We start from the raw sequence: 20,850 nt of genomic DNA, 5'->3' as shown, positions 1-20,850 counted from the left end.
GGTTATCTTTTTTTCTTTTTTCTAAGGCTGAAAGATATAAAAAAAAGAAAAAAAAGTTAATTTAAAAGTTTTTAATGTCTTTGAAATTTTAAAATTTAACATTAAATAAATATTAGGAAAATAATGTATAATTGAGAAATACAACAACAATTACGGCCAAAGTCAGTCTTTGTTCCCTGGGGGTAGAATCTTGATTAATTCATTCCGGCAGTACATATTTTTGTGATACTGTAAATTCCCACAACACAACTGTCATGCTATGTTCACTATATATTATACATTTTATATTATGTCTTAAATTATTTCTGTGTTAAGTTTTTTTTATTATTATTGTTGTTGCATATTATTATAAAAAAATAATATGGGAATAGAAATAAAGCCCTCCTCTGTAAAAACAGTTTACCATTGGTAGCATTTGAGGAACTACAGTAGTTCAACAGCAACTTCCTCACCCTTGTGAAAGATGCTGTTTTGATTCTGCCCCTTGGGTTTGCTAAAGCAGTAATAAAAACAAAAACAAACGGTCATCTGCATTTGCACCTTCCAGCAGGTGCTTTACATAATTTAATCCCTGAATTAATGCCGTAAAAATTGACTATAATAACTAATGCCATATTCCTGTGCCAGGAATATGCGGCATTAAAATATTAAGGAAAAATATGGAGACTTTCATAAAATCACATTTTATGATTTTGACGATTCATTGACGCCATTATCTATCATTACTTTTTCTAAAAAAAAAAAAAAAAAAAACTCCCATTTGATCTTTTTGCAGCGTCCAAAATGTATTTCGCCTCTGTGAAAAGGTAAATATGTAGGTTGTTCCAGTCATAGCGAATTCGTGCTGCAGGGGGCGGTACTATGCGATGACGATCAAAGCACCAGCGACGGAAAGTAGGCGAAGAAGAAGCACAACAGCGGCAGTCAACATGGCGTTCAATTTTGGCGGTGGTGCAGCAGCCAACACGGCAGCAAGTAACTAAGCTTTCTTTCACTATTTTTGTAAGGGAATTAGTTCATGCCGTTTTTTGGAAAACTCCCACCATTATCGTTAATCCTAACATGTTCTTTATGTTATTTCTACTGATAGCTCGTCAATGGAAGCGAACAGCGGGGTTTAATCTCGTGGGGACGTCCATTAAAAGTGCTGTTTTCACAGCTGGCCACCAATAAACGTTAAAATGATGTAAATATAGGTATAAAGCATTGACAAATGTCTGCTATTTTGCTGTGCATTTTTGTAATTCAAGTTTTTACTGAAATAGGGGAGCACGGTGGTACAGGGGTTAGTACATGTGCCTCACAATACGGAGGTCCTGAGTTCAATCCCGGGCTCGGGATCTTTCTGTGTGGAGTTTGCATGTTCTCCCCGTGACTGCGTGGGTTCCCTCCAAAGACACGCACCTTGGGATCGGTTGATTGGCAACACTAAATTGGCCCTAGTGTGTGAATGTTGTCTGTCTATCTGTGTTGGCCCTGCAATGAGGCGGCGACTTGTCCAGGGTGTACCCCGCCTTCCGCCCGAATGCAGCTGAGATAGGTTCCAGCACCCCCTGCGACCCCGAAAGGGACAAGCGGTAGAAAATGGATGGAAGTTTTTACTGAAACAGCGTTTAGTGGCCAGCTAACGGCACATGTTGACTAAGATAGCTGTTATGGCTAATGCCTTAAACAGTTAAAGGAGTGTAAAGGCATGCCTCAAACAGATAAAGGAGTGTACAGGCAAAATTCTGCTATGACACCTTACATTAACCACACTATATTTTCATGTGTGCAGACACCTCCGGATTTTCGTTTGGTTCGTTTGGCGCAAAGACCACAGCATCGACAGCTTTTGGTTTCGGCACCCCTGCGACCACCACCACTGCTTCGTCTGGATTCGGCAGTAAGTGCCCCCATCATCTACTCGCCATACATGCCAACCTTGAGACCTGCGAATTCGGGAGATGTGTGTGTGGGGGGGGGGGGTGGGTGTATATATTTTCGAGTATTATTTATATATATATATATATATATATATATATATATGTAAATAATCCGTTCATGAATGAGTATATCCGTTCGTCCACCGTGTTCAATGGAGAAGTATGATCTACAAAATGTGCAGGCAGCATACCCCTTCCCCTTCGAGCTGTCCTGGATGAACTGAAATTATTTTTTCCAATACGGTAATTTTGAAACTTGCAAGCATACTTCTTCTTCTTATTCGTCGTCGCCATGTCTCTTCTTTGTTCTTCTGCTTCGTCTCTGTTATGTTTTTGGACATTACTACTTGCCGTAGTTTTGAAGCAATGCATGATGGGAATCCGGATGTTGTGTGTCAGTGGAATAAACACACGCTGAGAAATAGCTCCGTGCCTGCCTACTTTATGGGTTATAGATAAACCTATGGATAAGGGAGACATATATAATATTCTCCTTTTCAGGTGAGAGAGGACGCTAAAGGCAGTGCCTTTAAGGCACGCCCCCAATATTGTTGTCCGGGTGGAAATCAGGAGAAATTCGAGAGAATGGTTTCCCCGGGAGATTTTCGGGAGCGGCACTGAAATTCGTGAGTCTCCCGGGAAAATCAGGGGGTTGGCAAGTATGCTACTCGCACATGCGCAGTTAGAAACCCTTTTTTTTGTTTAATGGCGGTTGGCAAGCAACCTTCTGGTGTGCATTTTAGCCACCTACTGAAATGGAGTGTGGACCGAGGTGGAACCCTACTCTATATTATTTTATTCAACCCTGTCATTTTTAAAATCAGAATCAGAAATACTTTATTAATCCCTGAGGGGAAATTAAGATTTTCAGCACAATTCCATTCAAGAGCAGACAAACATTACAGGAGACAGAACTGACCCCCTTATCATTTTAACAATCTTCCTAGTCGTTAGTGTCCGCCTTGAGATCGGTAGGTCAAACCCCGTGCGAGTCATACCAAAGACTATAAAACTGGGACCCATTACCTCCCTGCTTGGCACTCAGCATCAAGGGTTGGAATTGGTGGTTAAATCACCACAAATGTATCCCGGGCATGGGCACCGCTGCTGCTCACTGCTCCCTCCACCTCCCAGGAGGTGAGGATGATGGGTCAAATGCAGAGGATAATCTCACCACACCTAGTGTGTGTGTGTGTGTGTGTGTGTGTGTGTGTGTGTGTGTGTGTGTGTGTGTGTGTGTGTGTGTGTGTGTGTGTGTGTGTGTGTGTGTGTGTGTGTGTGTGTGTGTGTGTGTGTGTGTGTGTGTGTGTGTGTGTGTGTGTGTGTGTGTGTGTGTGTGTGTGAGAGAGACAATCATTGGGACTTTAACTATTTTTTTTTTTTACTTTTATCCATATTCTCCTAATAGAGAGCTTTCATTATTGTAGGATTAGTTTTTCTGAAGCTGCAAAACTGTATTTACATTAAATTATTTTCAGCCACTCAACTATTGCCTTACCAGCTCATCTTAGGCTGGTCAGAGTTTAAAAAAACATTGGAAATATTGTACAAACAAGCAATTAAAGTTATGGATAAAAAACCTAGGCACTATCATCACTGTGCCATTGTAAAAAAAAAAAAATACAGTATTTTAAACTGAGACAGTCTTCACACATTTGCAAATTTAAAACTGACCTATAAAGTACTGCATTAATTGGCTCCAGGTCCTCTGGCAGAGTTGATCAGCCAAAGAAACAGCTGTGAGCGTGTCACTCGAGGCTCTGTCAGAGGTGACTGTTATATTCCTCTGCGCAGGAGCTAAGGCTGAAACGACGCGTCGACGTAGTCGACGTCATCGGTTACGTAAATACGTCGACGCCGTTTTTGTGCGTCGGCGCGTCGCATATTTACGTCACACTACTGTCATGGCGGAGCGCAAAGCAGACGATGCGAGCGAGGGGAAAAAAAGCACGCCAAAAGTCGTCAAAAGTGTCGGAGTATTTCAATAAACGGCCTAATAACGTTGTTGTATGCACACTGTGCCGAGCGGAAATGGCCTATCATAGCAGCCCAACGGCTATGAACGAACATTTGAAAAGAAAACCCCCGACAGCGTTCTTGCCATCACCATCAACAAGTCAATCGTCCGCGTGCGTATACGTTGTCATTATTACACAAAAACATGAATGTGTCATTTGTATCTGCGTTGTAAATTCATAAACTAAAGCACCGTTTCGCTCTGAGAGGCGCGTTTGGCGTGCCTGTTCAGTGTTTACAAAGACGCGCTCCTCTTTAACGCTGTGGAGAGGCGGCGGCGGCGGCGAGCGAGCGGCGAGGTGGGGCGCGCCGGGAGCGACGCCGCAATCGTGCCCAGGTGCGCGATCCGCGCACCTGGGCACGATCATCCAATCTCCTCTCGCTGAAGAAAAGGGGAGCAGCAGAGAGAGGGGGAAGAGAGACTGGAAGGAGCCAAAGTGAAGCTGACGTGGAGCGAGAGAGGAGGAGAGCCAGAGACAGTGGACGACGAGCGAGCGAGGAAGAGGAGCCGAAAAGCGAGGAGAGAAAAGAGTTGGAAGAGAAAAGACTTTGTGTAAAATTAAAAGATTGTAAACCTGGCAAAGCCGTCTGGCGTTCAGTCTGTCGGTCCTGAAAGAACCCCACGGCACAAGACGTGTCACAAACGCTAACGTTAATTAGTTGTGCAAATACCTTTTACAACATTAACAGTTACATATACTATGTACAAACCAACAATTAACTTTCACTTTAATCATACTATCATTGTTGTGTTATTAAGCAAAATAAGCAATACTTTTACTTTTGTTGAAATGTTTACACTACACTTTTTTGTATTGGATGTTTAGCTTTATTTTTGCACATTTTAGCAAATAAGCAATACTTTTACTTTTGTTGAAATGTTTACACTGTTACAGAATATTTCCGTTTTGCACTTTTTTGTATTGGATGTTTATCTTTATTTTTGCACATCTTAAAGCAAAATAAGCAATACTTTTACTTTTGAAATGCTTATACTATTCCAGAATATTAAGATTTGCACTGGATGTTTACTTTTATATTTGCACATTAAAAAGCAAATAAGCTACTTTTAATTTTGTTAAATGTTAAAAGTTTTAAATGTTTACATTGTTACAGAATATTTTGTCATGTTGTTGTCAATGTTGACTGAGTGGCCATACTTTTTTTTTTGTAAATAAAAGCCATGCCTTTTGAAAAAACTGGCCTACATTTATTTTTTCCTCTTCATTTTAAATTAAAAAAATAATCGGTAAAAGGAAAAATAATCTATAGATTAATCAAAAAAAATAATCTATAGATTAACCGATTAATCGAAAAAATAATCTATAGATTAATCGATAGAAAAATAATCGTTAGCTGCAGCCCTAGCAGGAGCACTTTCAGTAAGTCGGCCTGGTCAGTAAGGAGTACAAATGTGTGGAACTCAGTACCTGAGGAGGTTGAACTGGTCACAATATACAAGGCCTTCACAAAAACAAAAGAAAATGTGGTTTATCAACGCCTACAGCTGCTAGCACTAAAAGATGAGCCTGTTTCGATGCTACGATAAATGTTATGTTGTGATGTTGTATTTTATTTTTTATTATATCGTATATATATATTGTGTGCTTTTTTTCTTTTTCTCTCTTTTTCTTGTCTTTTTCTTTTAAATTGTAATTGTACTGCCTTTTTTACATCATGGCCAGGGGATTACAGATGAAAACTAGCCTTCTGGCTAATTCTGGCTTTTTTAACCATGTGTAGTCATGTGTTTTTAATGAAATTGCATTGTCATTTTTGAAATAAACTAATCTTAATCTCAATCTTTTCGCGAGACCCTTATTCTCCTTCATATGAATTTTGCCTCACCAAAGTTTCTCATAATCAGACTGCTCATCTGCTTACTGTAGCTATCACAGCTCCTAGTTTTGGGACTGCCACCACCACTGCGGCCGCACCAGCTGCAGGATTTACCTTTGGCTCCACCAACACTGGTATGTTACACTTTTTAATTTTAACGTGTTTCTTATTTTATCATTCTTCATACTATTTTTATCTTAGCTCTTGTCATTTAACTGTCTCACTCTCTCCCTCTCGCTGCCCGCCTCTGCTCGGCTGCAGGATTTGGGGGGCTGGGAGCTGGAAGCACCACAGCTGGTGGGTTTAGTTTTGGGGGGTTCGGTTTAAATGCCAACCCGGCAGCGGTTGGCTTTAACGCAAGCTGCTTTGGTGCAGCGTCCACCACTGGCACTGTTTTCAATTTTGGGAATAGCCTGGCTAGCACAGGTAGATCCCCTTGTCATTTGATTTAAATCGGTACAGTTGTCATCCATTTTTTGTAGTGCTTCCTCATCTCATGTTATTTGTCTCATTGGACTTCATGCTATATTGTTTGCATGAGGAGACAACATGTCAATAATACTCATTTATTTTGACTCACGTCCTTAGTAAGACACAAGACCAATGTTGCACTTTCATTTTGATTTCAACTATGAATGATTCAAATTCATAGTTTTTTTGGTTCGTATTAGACATCAAACATGTCGTTATATGTCTTGGGTGTCTGTCTAGTTTTTATCATTACTGATTTGACATCAATTTGTTTGCTACACAGGCGCTTTTGGTGGCTTTGGGGCAACAACGACTGCTGCTGCACCAGGATCCACATTTAGCTTCGCTCCCTCTACCAACGCAACAGGTAATGCATTAGGCTACTGACACTTTAAAATACCCCTTTTCTACTGAATGGTCCTCACACATCTCTACCCGGCTATTGATGATTTTCCACTGATAATATCCGATAATATCGGCAGGCCGATATTATCGGACATCTCTACCTCTAATCCAAACTTCACTTTAATGTACTTTTATTAAGTATAAGCTCCAGTATTTAAGTTAAAAAAACCCTCCACAATCTGAGTCACCTCTTGCCAATTACCAAACCACTGGTGAGAAGCACTGATGTATACAAGTAATTAAAGCATACAAATATAATTTACCATTTGAAGTGTGGTTTGATAAATGTTAACTTGAAATAAGTCTTTAATATTTAGTACACCACTGAATCTTTGTTTACTGCAAAATAAAATTTGTGATGACAAGCAAAATAGTAAAACAACTTTAAGAAGAAAAAATTTTGTTCTCTTTACCCCAACAAAACATACCGAAAAAGAAGCTAAACTAAAATTGAGGTACGGACTTTAGTGTGGGTTACCTGTACTATTGCACCTCTATTAAACGCAATCATAGATCCTATCAAAATTACTGTTGTCAGCTGTTAGCATATATTACCGGTACTCGATCAAACATGGCGGAAATGTCTATAACAAGATACTGAAGTAGTAAACAGTAGGGATGCAACGGTAATCGGTATAATCTCGCACACGACAATCCGCCTTTTAGAACAAAATAAATTGTGATATAATAAAATTAATCGTAATAATTTTTTTTGCCATATCGCCCAGCCGTAGAAGGAAGGGCAGAGGAGACACACAGCCGCTCTTCTTCATTTGAGTTCCACTGCCAAGCAGACTTAACTATCGCTCATGGATGCCAAGACGTGAGAGAAAAACTCCAGATACACTGTATTGTTTCCCTGAGCAGCAATATGCCACTGGAGAAGCCCAGAGATAAAACACTTGACAGCTGCAATAAATAAATAATCTATATCGGTCTTGAGAAGCAGGGACTATTCTATATTTGCTTGTGAACAAAAAATTGTGCGTCGTTAGTAATTGTGTGCCGATACCATTGGTCACTCATTGGTCCACGTAACAGTCGAGGATGAAGATTTAGCTTATATTTAATACACTCACACAAGCAAACCCCAAAAGAGAAAACACTGGTTTATATTTTATTTTTGTTTTTAGGTTTGTTTGGTAACACACAGAACAAAGGCTTTGGTTTCACTTCTGGCCTTGGTACTGGAACGGCTTCCGGGACAACCGGATTCGGAACTGGATTAGGAACAACTACTCTGGGTGGCTTTGGTGGCTTCAATATCCAGCCCACTCAGCAGCAGCAAGGTGAGTGCTCGCAATTTGCATAATGTCACTTCTTTGAGCCTTACCTTCTCCGATGCTTTTGCCAGCCAGCTGACATTTGACTTAATTTGCCAAAAAGGTTTTATTTGCAAATTGTGGTCAATATGATATTGCAAAATACTGTAATATGACAGACCTGCAATAGAACACAATAACCTGTAATTTACTCTGATGATAATAATAACTGATTAACTAATAACCTGCTCAGTGGCCTTGTGGTTAGAGTGTCCGCCCTGAGATCGGTAAATCGTGAGTTCACACCCCGGCCGAGTCATACCAAAGACTATAAAAATGGCACCCATTACCTCCCTGCTTGGCACTCAGCATCAAGGGTTGGAATTGGGGGTTAAATCACCAAAATGATTCCTGAGCGCAACCACCGCTGCTCATCACCTACCAAGGTGATGGGTCAAATGCAGAGAGTAATTTCACCACACCTAGTGTGTGTGACTATCAGTGGTACTTTAACTTTAATATCACTATAGATGGGAATAAGTCCAAAATACAACACTGAACTACTAACTAAAGTCCTGCAGGTGTCAGTCATGTGCCAACAGCCACACACATCAAATGTTTCCCAGCAGCTCCACCTGCTGGATCTGGTGGCTCACCTCCCCACCAACAGCAAAAATTTAAAATGAATTTTCTGATCCTTACTTATTAATGTGGATCAGAGTCACACTTGTACTTCTCTGTGGTCGTAAGTCATTCCTAAACAATCCAACCCACAAAAGTCAAATAGATTATAACATCTTGTCATATCTGCATAATGACATTGTATGTTAAAAATGACACCTGTCCTTTAATGAGTGAAATGGTAATCTTTGTGCTTCACAGGAGGTTTGTTCGGCCAGCTGGCCCAGCAGCAAGCTCAGCCAAATAACTTGTACCAGCAGGTGACAGCACTGTCAGCCCCCACCTTGTTAGGAGACGAGCGTGACTCTATACATGCCAAATGGAACCAGCTGCAAGCCTATTGGGGCACGGGGAAGGGCTACTTCAGCAACAACAACCCACCTGTAGACTTCAACCAGGAGAACCCCTTCTGCAGGTTCAAGGTGGGTCATACAGAAAAGATGGGGGTTTGGGTAATTAATTTAATTTCTGAGCTTTATTTTTATTTTGTGATTCCCCAGGCTGTAGGATACAGTTGTGTGCCAGTCAGTAAGGACGAGGATGGTTTAGTGGCCTTGGTCCTCAACAAAAAGGAAGCAGATGTGCGGGCGCAGCAGCAGCAGCTGGTGGAGTCTCTGCACAAAGTTCTGGGGAGCAACCAGACGCTGAGTGTCAACGTAGACGGCGTCAGGTCCCTGCCTAATGACCAGTACGTTTTCACCATTAACACGCTTATACTGTACATCCTCCACTAAGGAGGTTGTTTCCTTGTAATAGTTTTTTGTTTTATGGAAATTACTGACTACAGTTGTTAGATAATATAAAAGATAAATATTCGGTATGTTACCTGTTAATTCAGGCTTGTCTCTATGTAGCTCTGGGCTGTGGAATCCGAACATGTCGGCCAACAGCAGAACAAAGCAGATTTACCCTGCTGTATTCAACTTGATAATGTCGGAGTATTTGATCAAAAGATACAATAGCATACCTGCCAACTACTCCGGTTTTCCCGTAATTAGTACGGTTTTCATCAACCTATTCCGGGTTACGGTTGCAGTGATAAAAAATAAGTTTTTTCATTAATTAAAAACATTTTTTTTTTTTTTAAGTTTTATTCACGAAATCGCGTAACAACAATCACAATCGACACTGCTTCCCGTAACTTCCTATCGAGCCATTCCGAATGCCATGCGCGAGGCTATTTATAGCACTGCTGCCAAGCACGAGGCCATTGTTTCCAAACGAGCGAACGATCATGGAATCAGCCGGAGAAAAATCGCAAACGAGTCTTAAACCGAAAAGAAAACTGCAGTCATTCCGTGAAGAATATTCAAAAGCCTATCCGGGAATCATTATCCGTTCCAAAAAGGGTGAAAACTACGCGAATTGCACCTTGTGCAGACAAGATTTTTCGATCGGACACGGAGGAATTAGCGATGTAAAAGACCACGTTGGGACAAAAAAACACAAGTCTAATGCCGTTGCTAAATTTTGATTTTAGACACAAAAAGGTAATGACACCAATGTTATCTATTGGAATTGTTTAGTACTGTTATACTGTTAAAAGTGTTTATACTATTTATGCTTTCAAGTCCAAGTTGAAGAAATCTTGTTAAATGTTGACAGCATAACTACCAAAATACAGAAGTATGTCCTTAATATTTTGCAGTGCTATTTCTGTTGAAAAGTTAAAATGATTACATTAGAGATGTGATGTGCCACTTTTCAAGTGTCTGATGGCTTAAATTAATTTTCATTAATTTTTCATATTTTGAATTCTTTTGAAAGGCTTACAAAAAAACTACATTTGAATTGTAATTCCATGCTATTGACAGGACTATTAATTTTAATGAAGTTAGCTTACCATGTTTACAGTATGATAATTGTGATAGAAATGTGAATTTTAGGCACAGAATATTTTTTACAGTAGATTATACAAGCTTGGACAGAAAGTTAATAATGACACCAATTTTTTTTTTAATGAAATTGTTTAGTACTGTTTTACCATTTGTTTACTGTAAAAAGTGTTTATACTGTTTATACTTTCAATTAACAAATTGAAGTCTTGTGAAAGGTTGACAGGATAACTGGCATTAACTGTCAAAATAATTTCAAACTATTGAAGTTAGCTTACAGAATAAACATGTCAATCAACCCATATGATTTTTGCTGTAATATTTTTGTTTTGAAAAGTCACTGTGACTGATAGAAAAGTGATGGTTTTAGCAACATTTTAACCTGTCTGAATGCAATCAATCATTTTGCGTCGGCGGGCGAAGCCTGAACCCCCCACCAGGACTTTGTCCTGGACCTACCGGGGCCTGCGGCCCCTGGACCCTGGCTACTAGGTTTTTCTGATTTCAAAAGTTGGCAGGTATGCAATAGGGATATCATTTATCTAATAATATTTTAAAAGCCCATAAATCAGCAAAATAGAGATACAGCAGTATATGTTATTTTTTAGGACAATACATTCGGCTCTTGTTTATCGCTGTTAATTGGTTCCAGACATGGCTGCGAAAAATGAATTTCCGCAAAGTAGTAGTTTCAAAGCTAGATAATAGATAAACCGTCTACGACCTTCCGATTAAGTTGTTTTTTTTAACATTAAGAGCTCTCTAGACATGAAATAACACCCTTTAGTCACATTTTTACTCATTTAATTCAATATAGTAATGCTGCTAGAGGTTGAGCCAATCAGTGGCTACGATACTGAACAGACTAATCTTCTCTAGTGACCAATACTACTGTAGTATTGATATTTTAAATTTAGCCATGTTTATGTTTGACAATGCTTAATTTAGGACCAAAACATTGTAGAATATGCTTTAGAAAAATATTTTGAAAGTCTGTAAAAGCGCAATGTGGCGAGGGACGACTGACTATATGTGGGTTTCTTCAAAGGTAACAAAATATGAATACCACAGTCAACACATTGATTTTGTTTGAGGTCTGCCTCGTCTTGAACGCTCTTCATGTTTAATATGAATGCATCATATTTCTCTCTCTCAGGACAGAGGTGATCATTTATGTGGTGGAGCGCTCCCCCAATGGCACTTCCAAGCGCATTCCCGCCTCGACACTCTTCACATACCTGGAGCAGGTCAACATCAAGGTGCAGCTCACACAGCTGGGTGTGATCATGTCAGTCACACGCACCGAACTCTCGCCTGCTCAGCTCAAGCAGCTGCTCCAGAGCGCCCCTGCAGGTGAACATGTATATGCCGTACCCAGCTCCTTTTTCTGTCACATTTTTTTACTAAAGGTTTTTTGTCCTCATTAGGGGTAGACCCCATCATTTGGGAGCAGGCCAAGGTGGACAATCCAGAACCAGAGAAGTAAGTCCTTTTAAAGGTTAAGCATACATAGGGCTGGGGCCAATAAAACAATATCAGTACCGGTATATATCGCGATAAACATGCGTTCAATGTATATTTTTTTTATCTGTCCGAAGAAACAGGAAGTTGTGAAGCTAGTTTGGTTGCATGAACAAAGGCATTCCTTAACCAGAAACGCAGGAAGTGATCACTGATTAGTGGGAGTGATACGCTAAAGACTAATCAGGTAACGGTATTAACCAGGGGTGCCCATTACGTCAATCGTGAGCTACCAATCGATCACGCAGGGTGTGTCAGTCGACCGCCAGCTAAGCATTGAAAAAATAGTCCTAAAAATTAGCGATCATCAATCTTCACTAGGACGTCACTTCTGTCAATTGATTGACCTTTGCGGCACCCGAGGATCTTGTGCGATGACGCTGGCTGCTCCGAGCTCAGTATTAAGGAAAAAAAACGACTGAGAGGAAGGCAAGAAAAACTTTTTATTTCAACTTTTTATTTCAATAGACTCTCGCGCCGTACATGCCGTCAAAAGCCTAAAGATCGACCGCACAGTTCCTGTCTTCACAATAAAAGTGCTGCTCCATCCTGTCTGCGCTAACAAAATAAAAGTCTCAGAAAGATAGAGCACACAGGCTAGCAAGCTACAGAGTATAAAACTGGACAAATAAGATGCCAAAAACCAACCACTTTAATGTGGTATTGGACAAAAAGGAGGACTTTTTTTCACCTCCACAATGTAAATTTGTAAATGTGGAAGTTTCAGCACTAATGTGAATCCTGTCTGATTCCAATCAATGCAAGTCATCAGAATAAGGTAATACACCAACTTATATTTTTGTCTTCATGGAAGAAAATAATCTTTGTTATGGTGTGAGTTTATTTCGAACATGCATGCAATTACAACATGATAAATGTGTTAAACATGCTTGTATTTACATGAAACACTTTTAAGATGTTAACAAAAAACGTCTGTTTTATAAATAAATAAACATAAATTATACGTGTGTGTGGGTGTGTGTGTGTTGACATTTCCTTTCCTTTCTGCCTTGATAGCCGAAAGGAAACTTTCCCACTGCGCCACGGCGTGGCGCAGTGGGAAAGTGACCGTGCGCAACCCGAGGGTACCTGGTTCAATCCCCACCTAGTACCAACCTCGTCATGTCCGTTGTGTCCTGAGCAAGACACTTCACCCTTGCTCCTGATGGGTGCTGGTTAGCGCCTTGCATGGCAGCTCCCTCCATCAGTGTGTGAATGTGTGTGTGAATGGGTAAATGTGGAAGTAGTGTCAAAGCGCTTTGAGTACCTTGAAGGTAGAAAAGCGCTATACAAGTACAACCCAGAGGAAGGTTACATTTAAAATAAAAATGTTTACATTTAAAGTATTTTTCTCTTGTTCCTTTTTTTGATAGGTCATAAAAATATATCAATAATTATCAATATCGACCGATATAAAACACTTATTTGGTGATACAGTTTTCAGCCATATCGCCCAGCACTAAGCCTACACCACTTAGACAAATTGGGCAGTACTGCCTATTGATTTATCTGTGATCATGTTGAACCTCTATTGATGATTTCTTCTCGTATCTCTCTCCAGGTTGATCCCAGTGCCTATGGTTGGCTTTAAAGAGCTGCATCGTCGACTGCAGATTCAGGACCAGATGACCAAGCAGCACCAGACGAGAGTGGACGTATGTTTTTATGTTCTTTACCTACATTTAAAAACAAACTTTAATCAGTAGAGCATAAAACTCTGCCAAGGTGGAACCATCTTGACATATTTACAGTGACAATACTTACTGCCTATTTGGGTTGCACTCATAGCCAGTAGAGGGTCAATATTCTGTGCTGTACCTTCATAGCATGCAATAATTTAGACTACAAGGATGTTCCGATCAGGGATTTATGCTGCAGATTTTGATACTGATCATCCGTGAGTAAGATCGGCATATACCAATCACATGTATGAACTGTAAACCTTTCAATTTATTTATTGTGAGTTTAACTAAATCAACTCAATATTAATCTAGTTCCTTATTCTCTTTTATAACATACAATTGTTTGGATAATACACAATAACTAAACAAAATCAAAATCTACTCTATTACTCATTTAAATTATTTTGGCCCTCAAAGTCCTTCTGTGTCCATGAAATTTTTAAACCATAAAAACGAATGATTTTGAGAAAATAAAAGTATCTACAGGGTTTCCCGTCAACTGCCAAGTTACATGAGGTGATGGGGGGAGTGGTTAAAATGTCATCAAGTAATTTGCATAATTTGCTATGATTATTTCTTTAAAAAGGCTAAAAAAAATGTATACATAAATTTAAAACTAATCGGTTTTATTGAGTATTATATTTTTTTCGTTTTGCCAAATTTTTAATTGTTGCTGCTTTTTGTACAAGGTACTTTGAGATTTTTCAAGTGTTTACAGACTTTTAATTACTTTTTTTTTTTAAATTAAAAACAATTGGCAATAAATTTAGCATCTTCTTCTGGTGTTATTATAGAATGTACTTGTGCTTAGAGACGCTACTTCTATCCCTCAATGTCCCTGACTAAAGAGGTTGAAGCAAGCATGACGTCACACTTGCTTCGTGCTGTTGCTCTAGTTAGACTGTCTTTTCTTAAAAGCCGCCACTGTCCTCCAAATATTTGCACATTTTGAAGATGGCTGTCCGCGGGTGTATCTGCAATATATATGAAAATCAAGTTCATATCGCAGTTGTGCCGACAACGCTCCAGACAATGGTGCGCGTTTTGTTTAGATCCGGGTTCGGCAGTGCAGTTTTCGGTGATCAGTCTTTTTTCGGTGGTCAGGTTTTTGGTACATCTCTTGTCAATAGTGGCAAATAATTGGATATATATATTAGGGCTGGGCGATATGGCCTTTTTTTAATATCTCAATATTTTTAGCCCATATCGCGATACACGATACATATCTCGAAATTTTGCCTTAGTCTTGAATGAACACTTGATTGATGCATATAATCACACCAGTATGATGATTCTATGTGTCTACATTAAAACATTCTTGTTTATACTGCAGTAATATATGCTCATTTTAAACTTTCATGCAGAGAGGGAAATCACAATTCAATTGACCAAAACTGTATTTATTAATTAAACAGTTATTAAACAGTGGCACAAACATTCATGTCATTTCAAAACAAAGTGCAAGATTGTCAGAGACATTTTAAAACAAGCTATTAGTGCACTTTTTTGCATGATGCAAGATGACATATCAAAACAACACTAAATTAAAGTGCACTATTTGTATGGAACGCCACTACAATAGTTTAAAACAAATAAAATGCACCTTTGTGCATGATGTCACACAAGATATTTCAATAACTGTAAAATAAAAATGAGCTGCATAATAGGAAATCAAATAGTGTACATCCTTCGCTATGTGGTAGGTTCCGGCGGACGTTATCTCCTTATGTCGTTTTTTTTTTTTTTGATGTGGAAATGGTTGCCTCGGCATTTTGTTGGTGTGGTACCGAACGGAGATGTTGACATGCGGAGTAAGCACTCTTCATTCTCTAGCAGGTGACTTTTCAAATGATGCAACAAATTAGCAGTAATGCTACTTTTTGTAGCAACACTTTTGCTCCACACTTGACAAATGACGGTTGTCTGTTCGACATATTCCCACTTGAAGCCAAACCACCGCCAGACGATGGACCCCGTGCTGTTTTTCTTGGAAATTAATTCTTCCTTCATTTGTTACCAGATTCGCACCTTCTTTCTCTCGTATTACCACTCGCACCACAGCTAACGTCACCCATGCTGCTACCTCTCTGCTCCGCGAGGGCGTATACGTGTGTGACGTATGTAAGAAGGTGCGTTTGTTTATGTCTCTGTGAGGAGAGACAAGAAAGAGTGGGAAGAGCCTGTAGTGTAATGCCTGCAGCTAAAAGCAACTGTGTGAGAAAGTATACTCGAATATCACTATATAGTAATTTTCTATATCTCACAGAGACAAACCCGCGATATATCGAGTATATCGATATATCGCCCAACCCATACATATATATATATATATATATATATATATATATATATTTATATTATATATATTTATATTATATATATATATATATATATATATATATAGGTTTATACTCTAACAATAACAACCAGCTAATGGTAATGTTTTATGTTCGTGTGGTTTGGATTTGATGTTGTTTTTTGTAATGGTCGCAAACACACCGTACGTGCCTGAAAGGTGATTGGCGAGAATGAGGAAGCGTTTTTGTGTGTCCAGCGGGGAAGCGAATACTCAAGGAGACGAAAGTGTTTTTAGGGAGGTAAAACCTGTTGCCGTTGTTTTTTATCACAAGATTGGTAATAACATTTTTTTTTTAAATGCATCGTACTTTGTGTGATTTTCTTCTGGGGCTACAATATATTATATTACTTTAATTAGTTTTCAAGTTCTGAAAAAGCCCTTCTTTTCAAAGTGTGGCGGTAATAAAAATGCTGTGGTGGCGCGCCACATTTAATTACATTAAGAGGAAAACTCTAATCCATCTGATCACTCCAGTATCAATTATATACTGATACTACTCTTGGTACCTATCCACACTACCAATTTATTCATCAATCCGATCCTATTATGTGTAGTGCACTGACGGTGACTATACTGACACACCCACAGTTGTTATATTATCCTCTCTGTAGACTCTTATTAATCTAATTGTTATTTTGTTGTTAACTGCTTCCTTTTTGCTGTAACACACTTCTGTATCACAACTTCTTAATGTTTACTAAACACTTATTTCTTCTGTGGTTTCTAGCTAGTTAGCTTAGCTAATACCATGCCTGCTGCTGGTGTGTCGCATGTTTAGGCTCTTCCTCCAGTGATGATAATACGTGATAACAATGCTTAAGATACTAAGAAATGCAGTTTATTTGCCTTAACGGAGGTGGTTATTATTAGTTTAGGAGAGCCACTCCTCCATAATTAGCTGCTAGCCGCTTGTCAACCAGAGGATAGGGTTTGCGATCGGCAATGGCCGATCATGTACTTATTGAGCACTAATTTCTTGGTGTTGCCTCTAGCTAGTTTAGCGGCTAGCTTGATTGTTCCTGCGTGTTCTTGGTGTGTACCATGTTAAGCCATGTCCCAATACTTGATAATGATACTAAGAAATGCAGCTTACAGTACTGTTCGTAATGTAGGTGATTATTATTATCTAGGGGGAGCGGCTCCACATTGTGTATAGAGATACACAGTTACCTGCTAGCTTGTCAGCCGGGTGACCAAAAATAAATACAATATTAATCAGAGGGGATTAGCATTTGTGATCGGCATTAAAAGGCATTAATTGGCAATGATGATCACATACGTTTTTACGTAAATCGGCCGCTACTGATTGGTGGCCTATCAAAGGCTTCTGCTTTAAAGGGGACCTATTATGAAAAATCAACTTTTCTAACCTATTGGTACCTGTTTTTGTGTATTTGGGATCTGCTAAGGTCCCAAAAAAAGGAAATCAAACCATGGAGGCAGAGGGGAGATATTTATAAAACTATCTTGCCTTCCTTAATACTTCCTCCAAACGAGCTGTATGGAAGTATGGAATTTTCCCAATTTGTGATGTTTTTCCCCAGTGTGATATCATCAAATATCTCCATATATATTAGATATTTATCCAAAAAGCTTTGCACGAGTCTGACGCTGTAGTCATTTAGCTCGTTCTCTATCTTCTTGTTGTGGGTGCAGTCTGGCTCGTGCATGCACATGCATCCTCCACTGTTGCCATTTTTAATACAAAGTAGTTTACAGTTCGAACTTACATCTGTCAGTAGACTTGATATGGAAGCACTAAAACCTACAACATGGCTGGCAGAAAGAAAACGCAGTCAAAGTGGAGCCACGTAAATATGAGTGCCCACAGAATGTTTCATCCTGAAGAGACGGTCAGAAAGCATCTTGAAAATGGTCTGTAAAAAATAATCTATGCAAAAATTGTTACTAAAGAACCACCATTACATGTTATAAACCACAAGGAAGTGTTTTAGATGTAGAAAAAAACATGATATGACCCCTTTTTAATGTGTGAAATGCACTTCTGCTCCTTAACATATTGCCTTTTACAGATCGTCGCCAATGACATCATTGAGCTTCAGAAGAACCAGGCGACCACGGTGGCCAAGATCGCCCAATATAAGAGGAAGCTGATGGATCTATCTCACAGGGTGCTGCAGGTACTTTCTGGCACCGCCTTTAATTATTTTCCTGTTGATTCCACCATTTATTTTTCCGGCTTGTAACAGCGCCGCCTCTCCTCATTTTACTTGCAAAGGTGTTGATCAAACAGGAGATTCAGAGGAAAAGCGGTTATGCCATCCAAGTAGACGAAGAGCACTTGAGGGTGCAGCTGGACACCATTCAGTCAGAACTCAATGCCCCCACACAGTTTAAGGTGCAGGTTTTTGTTTACAACAAGACTATAAAACTATTTCAGTCTTTTCTTTTGTCCGTATGTGTTTACGACTTCTATACTTTTGGCTGAGTTCAGCTCTTCTGTCAAGTATAGACATTGTTTAGATATTTTAATCATTTTTGTTATCTTTAGGGTCGCTTGAATGAGCTGATGTCCCAAATACGAATGCAGAACCACTTTGGCGCTGTGCGATCGGAAGAGCGGTATAGCGTTGATGCTGACCTTCTCCGAGAAATCAAACAAGTGAGTGTTGCACTGCCACATCTTCAGATTCTTTATCCCCCTTCCAATCTGGTCCATTGTAACACGTTTTGTTTGTGTTTCTCTATTCAGCACTTGAAACAGCAGCAGGACGGCTTGAGTCACTTGATCAGCGTCATTAAAGATGACTTGGAAGACATCAAACTCATCGAGCACGGACTGAGCGACAGTGGACACATGCGAGGCGGTATCCTGAGTTGAGCCGAGCAACACACACTCACACACAAGCGCGCACACAAACCAACTCTCAATATCCATCTTCTGATGTGTGTGTGAGACACACAACTATATATATTTGTCATTGTGCTGCTTCAATTAGGGGACTGTGAATATATATTTTTGCAGAGATCCAATTATTGACTAATATGTGCTTTCTGGACTGATATAGAAAGATCGCAGGGCCTATTAATAGCCTTCATGTCAAATCAGATTATGGATATGAGACTTTGAAGTGAAAAGATGTATTGACGGGAACACATTTGTACATTTGTATTGCTTTTATGTATGCCATTGGAATGTTATTAAATTTAATTTCAGTTTGAAACCTTCTATCTCCCTGCTATAATGCTTATGGTCACCTCACGTCCACCATGATTACTTCCTCAGGTGAGCTTTTTCTAACATCTCATCAAAGTAGGGCTTGACTTGATAGGATTCACACCACCGTGCCGATGGACGACCGCTAGCAGCAGAGTGGATTATCTTGGAGATTTATTTGTAAATGTCTGAAGACTTTGTGTTGAATGCTCCGGAGTCCATTACATATTTTGCTAATGTGTAGGTCATGGGTCAGACATAATTGGCCCTAACCCTCCACAGGCTCTTCAGTATTTTGTAGGTATTTGAAATATACTTTTACAATACACATTAGTCATAGCATTATACACCTGCATGTTTTATTTACCTGTATTCATCCATCCATCCATTCCCTACCGCTTTCTCCCACTGTATTAATCCTACATTTTTAAAAGTATAATTATCAATTGGACATTCAAAAAAATAATTGTATTCATAAATATTGTTTCCAAATTGAATTTAACATTATTGTTGTATTTGTCGTGGTATGAACCTTGGGGGTATTCAACTGAGTGTAAACCTGAAGTCCGAGCTGATTTACCTTTAGATGGGTAAGACTGAATGTTGGATTTGAGAACAGCTGAGCTAAATCAGTTCAATCGGTCCCGAAGATGTTGACTCTTGAGTTAAAACCACAGGAAAATGCCATGATCAATGGAGTGCGGATTCGTCGATTCACCATAGCAGCCGGGGAGAGAAATTGCTGTCTTTATTTACTCTGAGAAATTAAAGTAAAATACTGATGTACTTAGCTGGCAGATAGTTACTGACAGCCAATGCATATGTTTGAATGTAAAAGTTAAGGATTCCATGGTTAATCACATTTTTATATTAGGACACAGGTAAAAAAAGTCAAGAACTCATCTGAAATAAAATCTCATTTTAATTTAGGTGCAATCCCACCAGTGAAAAACGCACCTGGAGGCATCTAAAAATAATATATCTGTTTTATTCATATTTGACAGGGAAAGCCGATGCAAATACAAAATAAATATATATATATATATATATATATATATATTATATATACATACATACATAAGCACACACATACATATATATTTTGTTTCTTTCTCTAAAATCTGAGACATTCTTATTGAAATAAGAAAACTAGTATGATATTTCTACTATATATATATGTATATATATATATATATATATACACACACACACATACATACACACACTTTTTATATATATATATATATCCATCCATCTATTTATTTTGCTTATCCGAGGTCTGGTCTCTGGGCCAGCAGCCTAAGCAAAGAAGCTCAGACTTCCCTCTCCCCAGCCACTTTGTCCAGCTCCTCGCAAGGCGTTCCTAGGCTAGCTAGGAGACATAGTCTCCCCAATGTATCCTGGGTCTTCCTTGTGGCCTCCTGCCAATCAGAGGTGCCCTAGGGCAGTGGTTCTCAACCTTTTTAATCAGAGCAAAGCATTTTTGGTTGAAAAAAAGAGATACAGAAGTAAAATACAGCACTATGTCATCAGTTTCTGATTTATTAAATTGTATAACAGTGCAAAATATTGCTCATTTGTAGTGGTCTTTCTTGAACTATTTGGAAAAAAAGATAGGTTTTTATTTATATTTATAAAGGATTTTTGAATTGTTGCTATTTTTAGAATATTTTGAA

At 39.1% G+C, this 20,850-nt stretch overlaps 1 protein-coding gene across 3 annotated transcripts; it reads left to right on the top strand.

The window, feature by feature from the left end:
* The first annotated feature begins 858 nt into the window (after positions 1 to 858).
* Positions 859 to 20,237, top strand: nup54 (nucleoporin 54). 3 transcript variants are annotated; one of them, XM_061926865.2, is made up of 15 exons: positions 859 to 975; positions 1,778 to 1,885; positions 5,831 to 5,914; positions 6,042 to 6,206; positions 6,535 to 6,618; positions 7,790 to 7,945; positions 8,801 to 9,021; positions 9,100 to 9,287; positions 11,591 to 11,787; positions 11,862 to 11,916; positions 13,517 to 13,610; positions 18,030 to 18,137; positions 18,236 to 18,355; positions 18,509 to 18,619; positions 18,710 to 20,237. In XM_061926865.2, the coding sequence occupies exons 1-15, from the start codon at positions 867 to 869 to the stop codon at positions 18,836 to 18,838; spliced, it is 1,929 nt and encodes a 642-aa protein (XP_061782849.1). In that variant the 5' UTR covers positions 859 to 866; the 3' UTR covers positions 18,839 to 20,237. The 3 variants fall into 3 exon arrangements, with proteins under 3 accessions (XP_061782849.1, XP_061782850.1, XP_061782851.1); XM_061926866.2 differs by having other exon boundaries at positions 6,042 to 6,077; positions 18,710 to 20,236; XM_061926867.2 differs by lacking the exon at positions 6,042 to 6,206 and having other exon boundaries at positions 18,710 to 20,235.
* The last annotated feature ends 613 nt before the right edge of the window (positions 20,238 to 20,850 follow it).

Source organism: Nerophis lumbriciformis, linkage group LG32, assembly GCF_033978685.3.
Source record: "Nerophis lumbriciformis linkage group LG32, RoL_Nlum_v2.1, whole genome shotgun sequence".
In the NCBI taxonomy this organism is placed as follows: domain Eukaryota; kingdom Metazoa; phylum Chordata; class Actinopteri; order Syngnathiformes; family Syngnathidae; genus Nerophis; species Nerophis lumbriciformis.
Note: the sequence above shows the minus strand (reverse complement) of the source record. Positions and strands in the feature narration are given on the sequence as shown.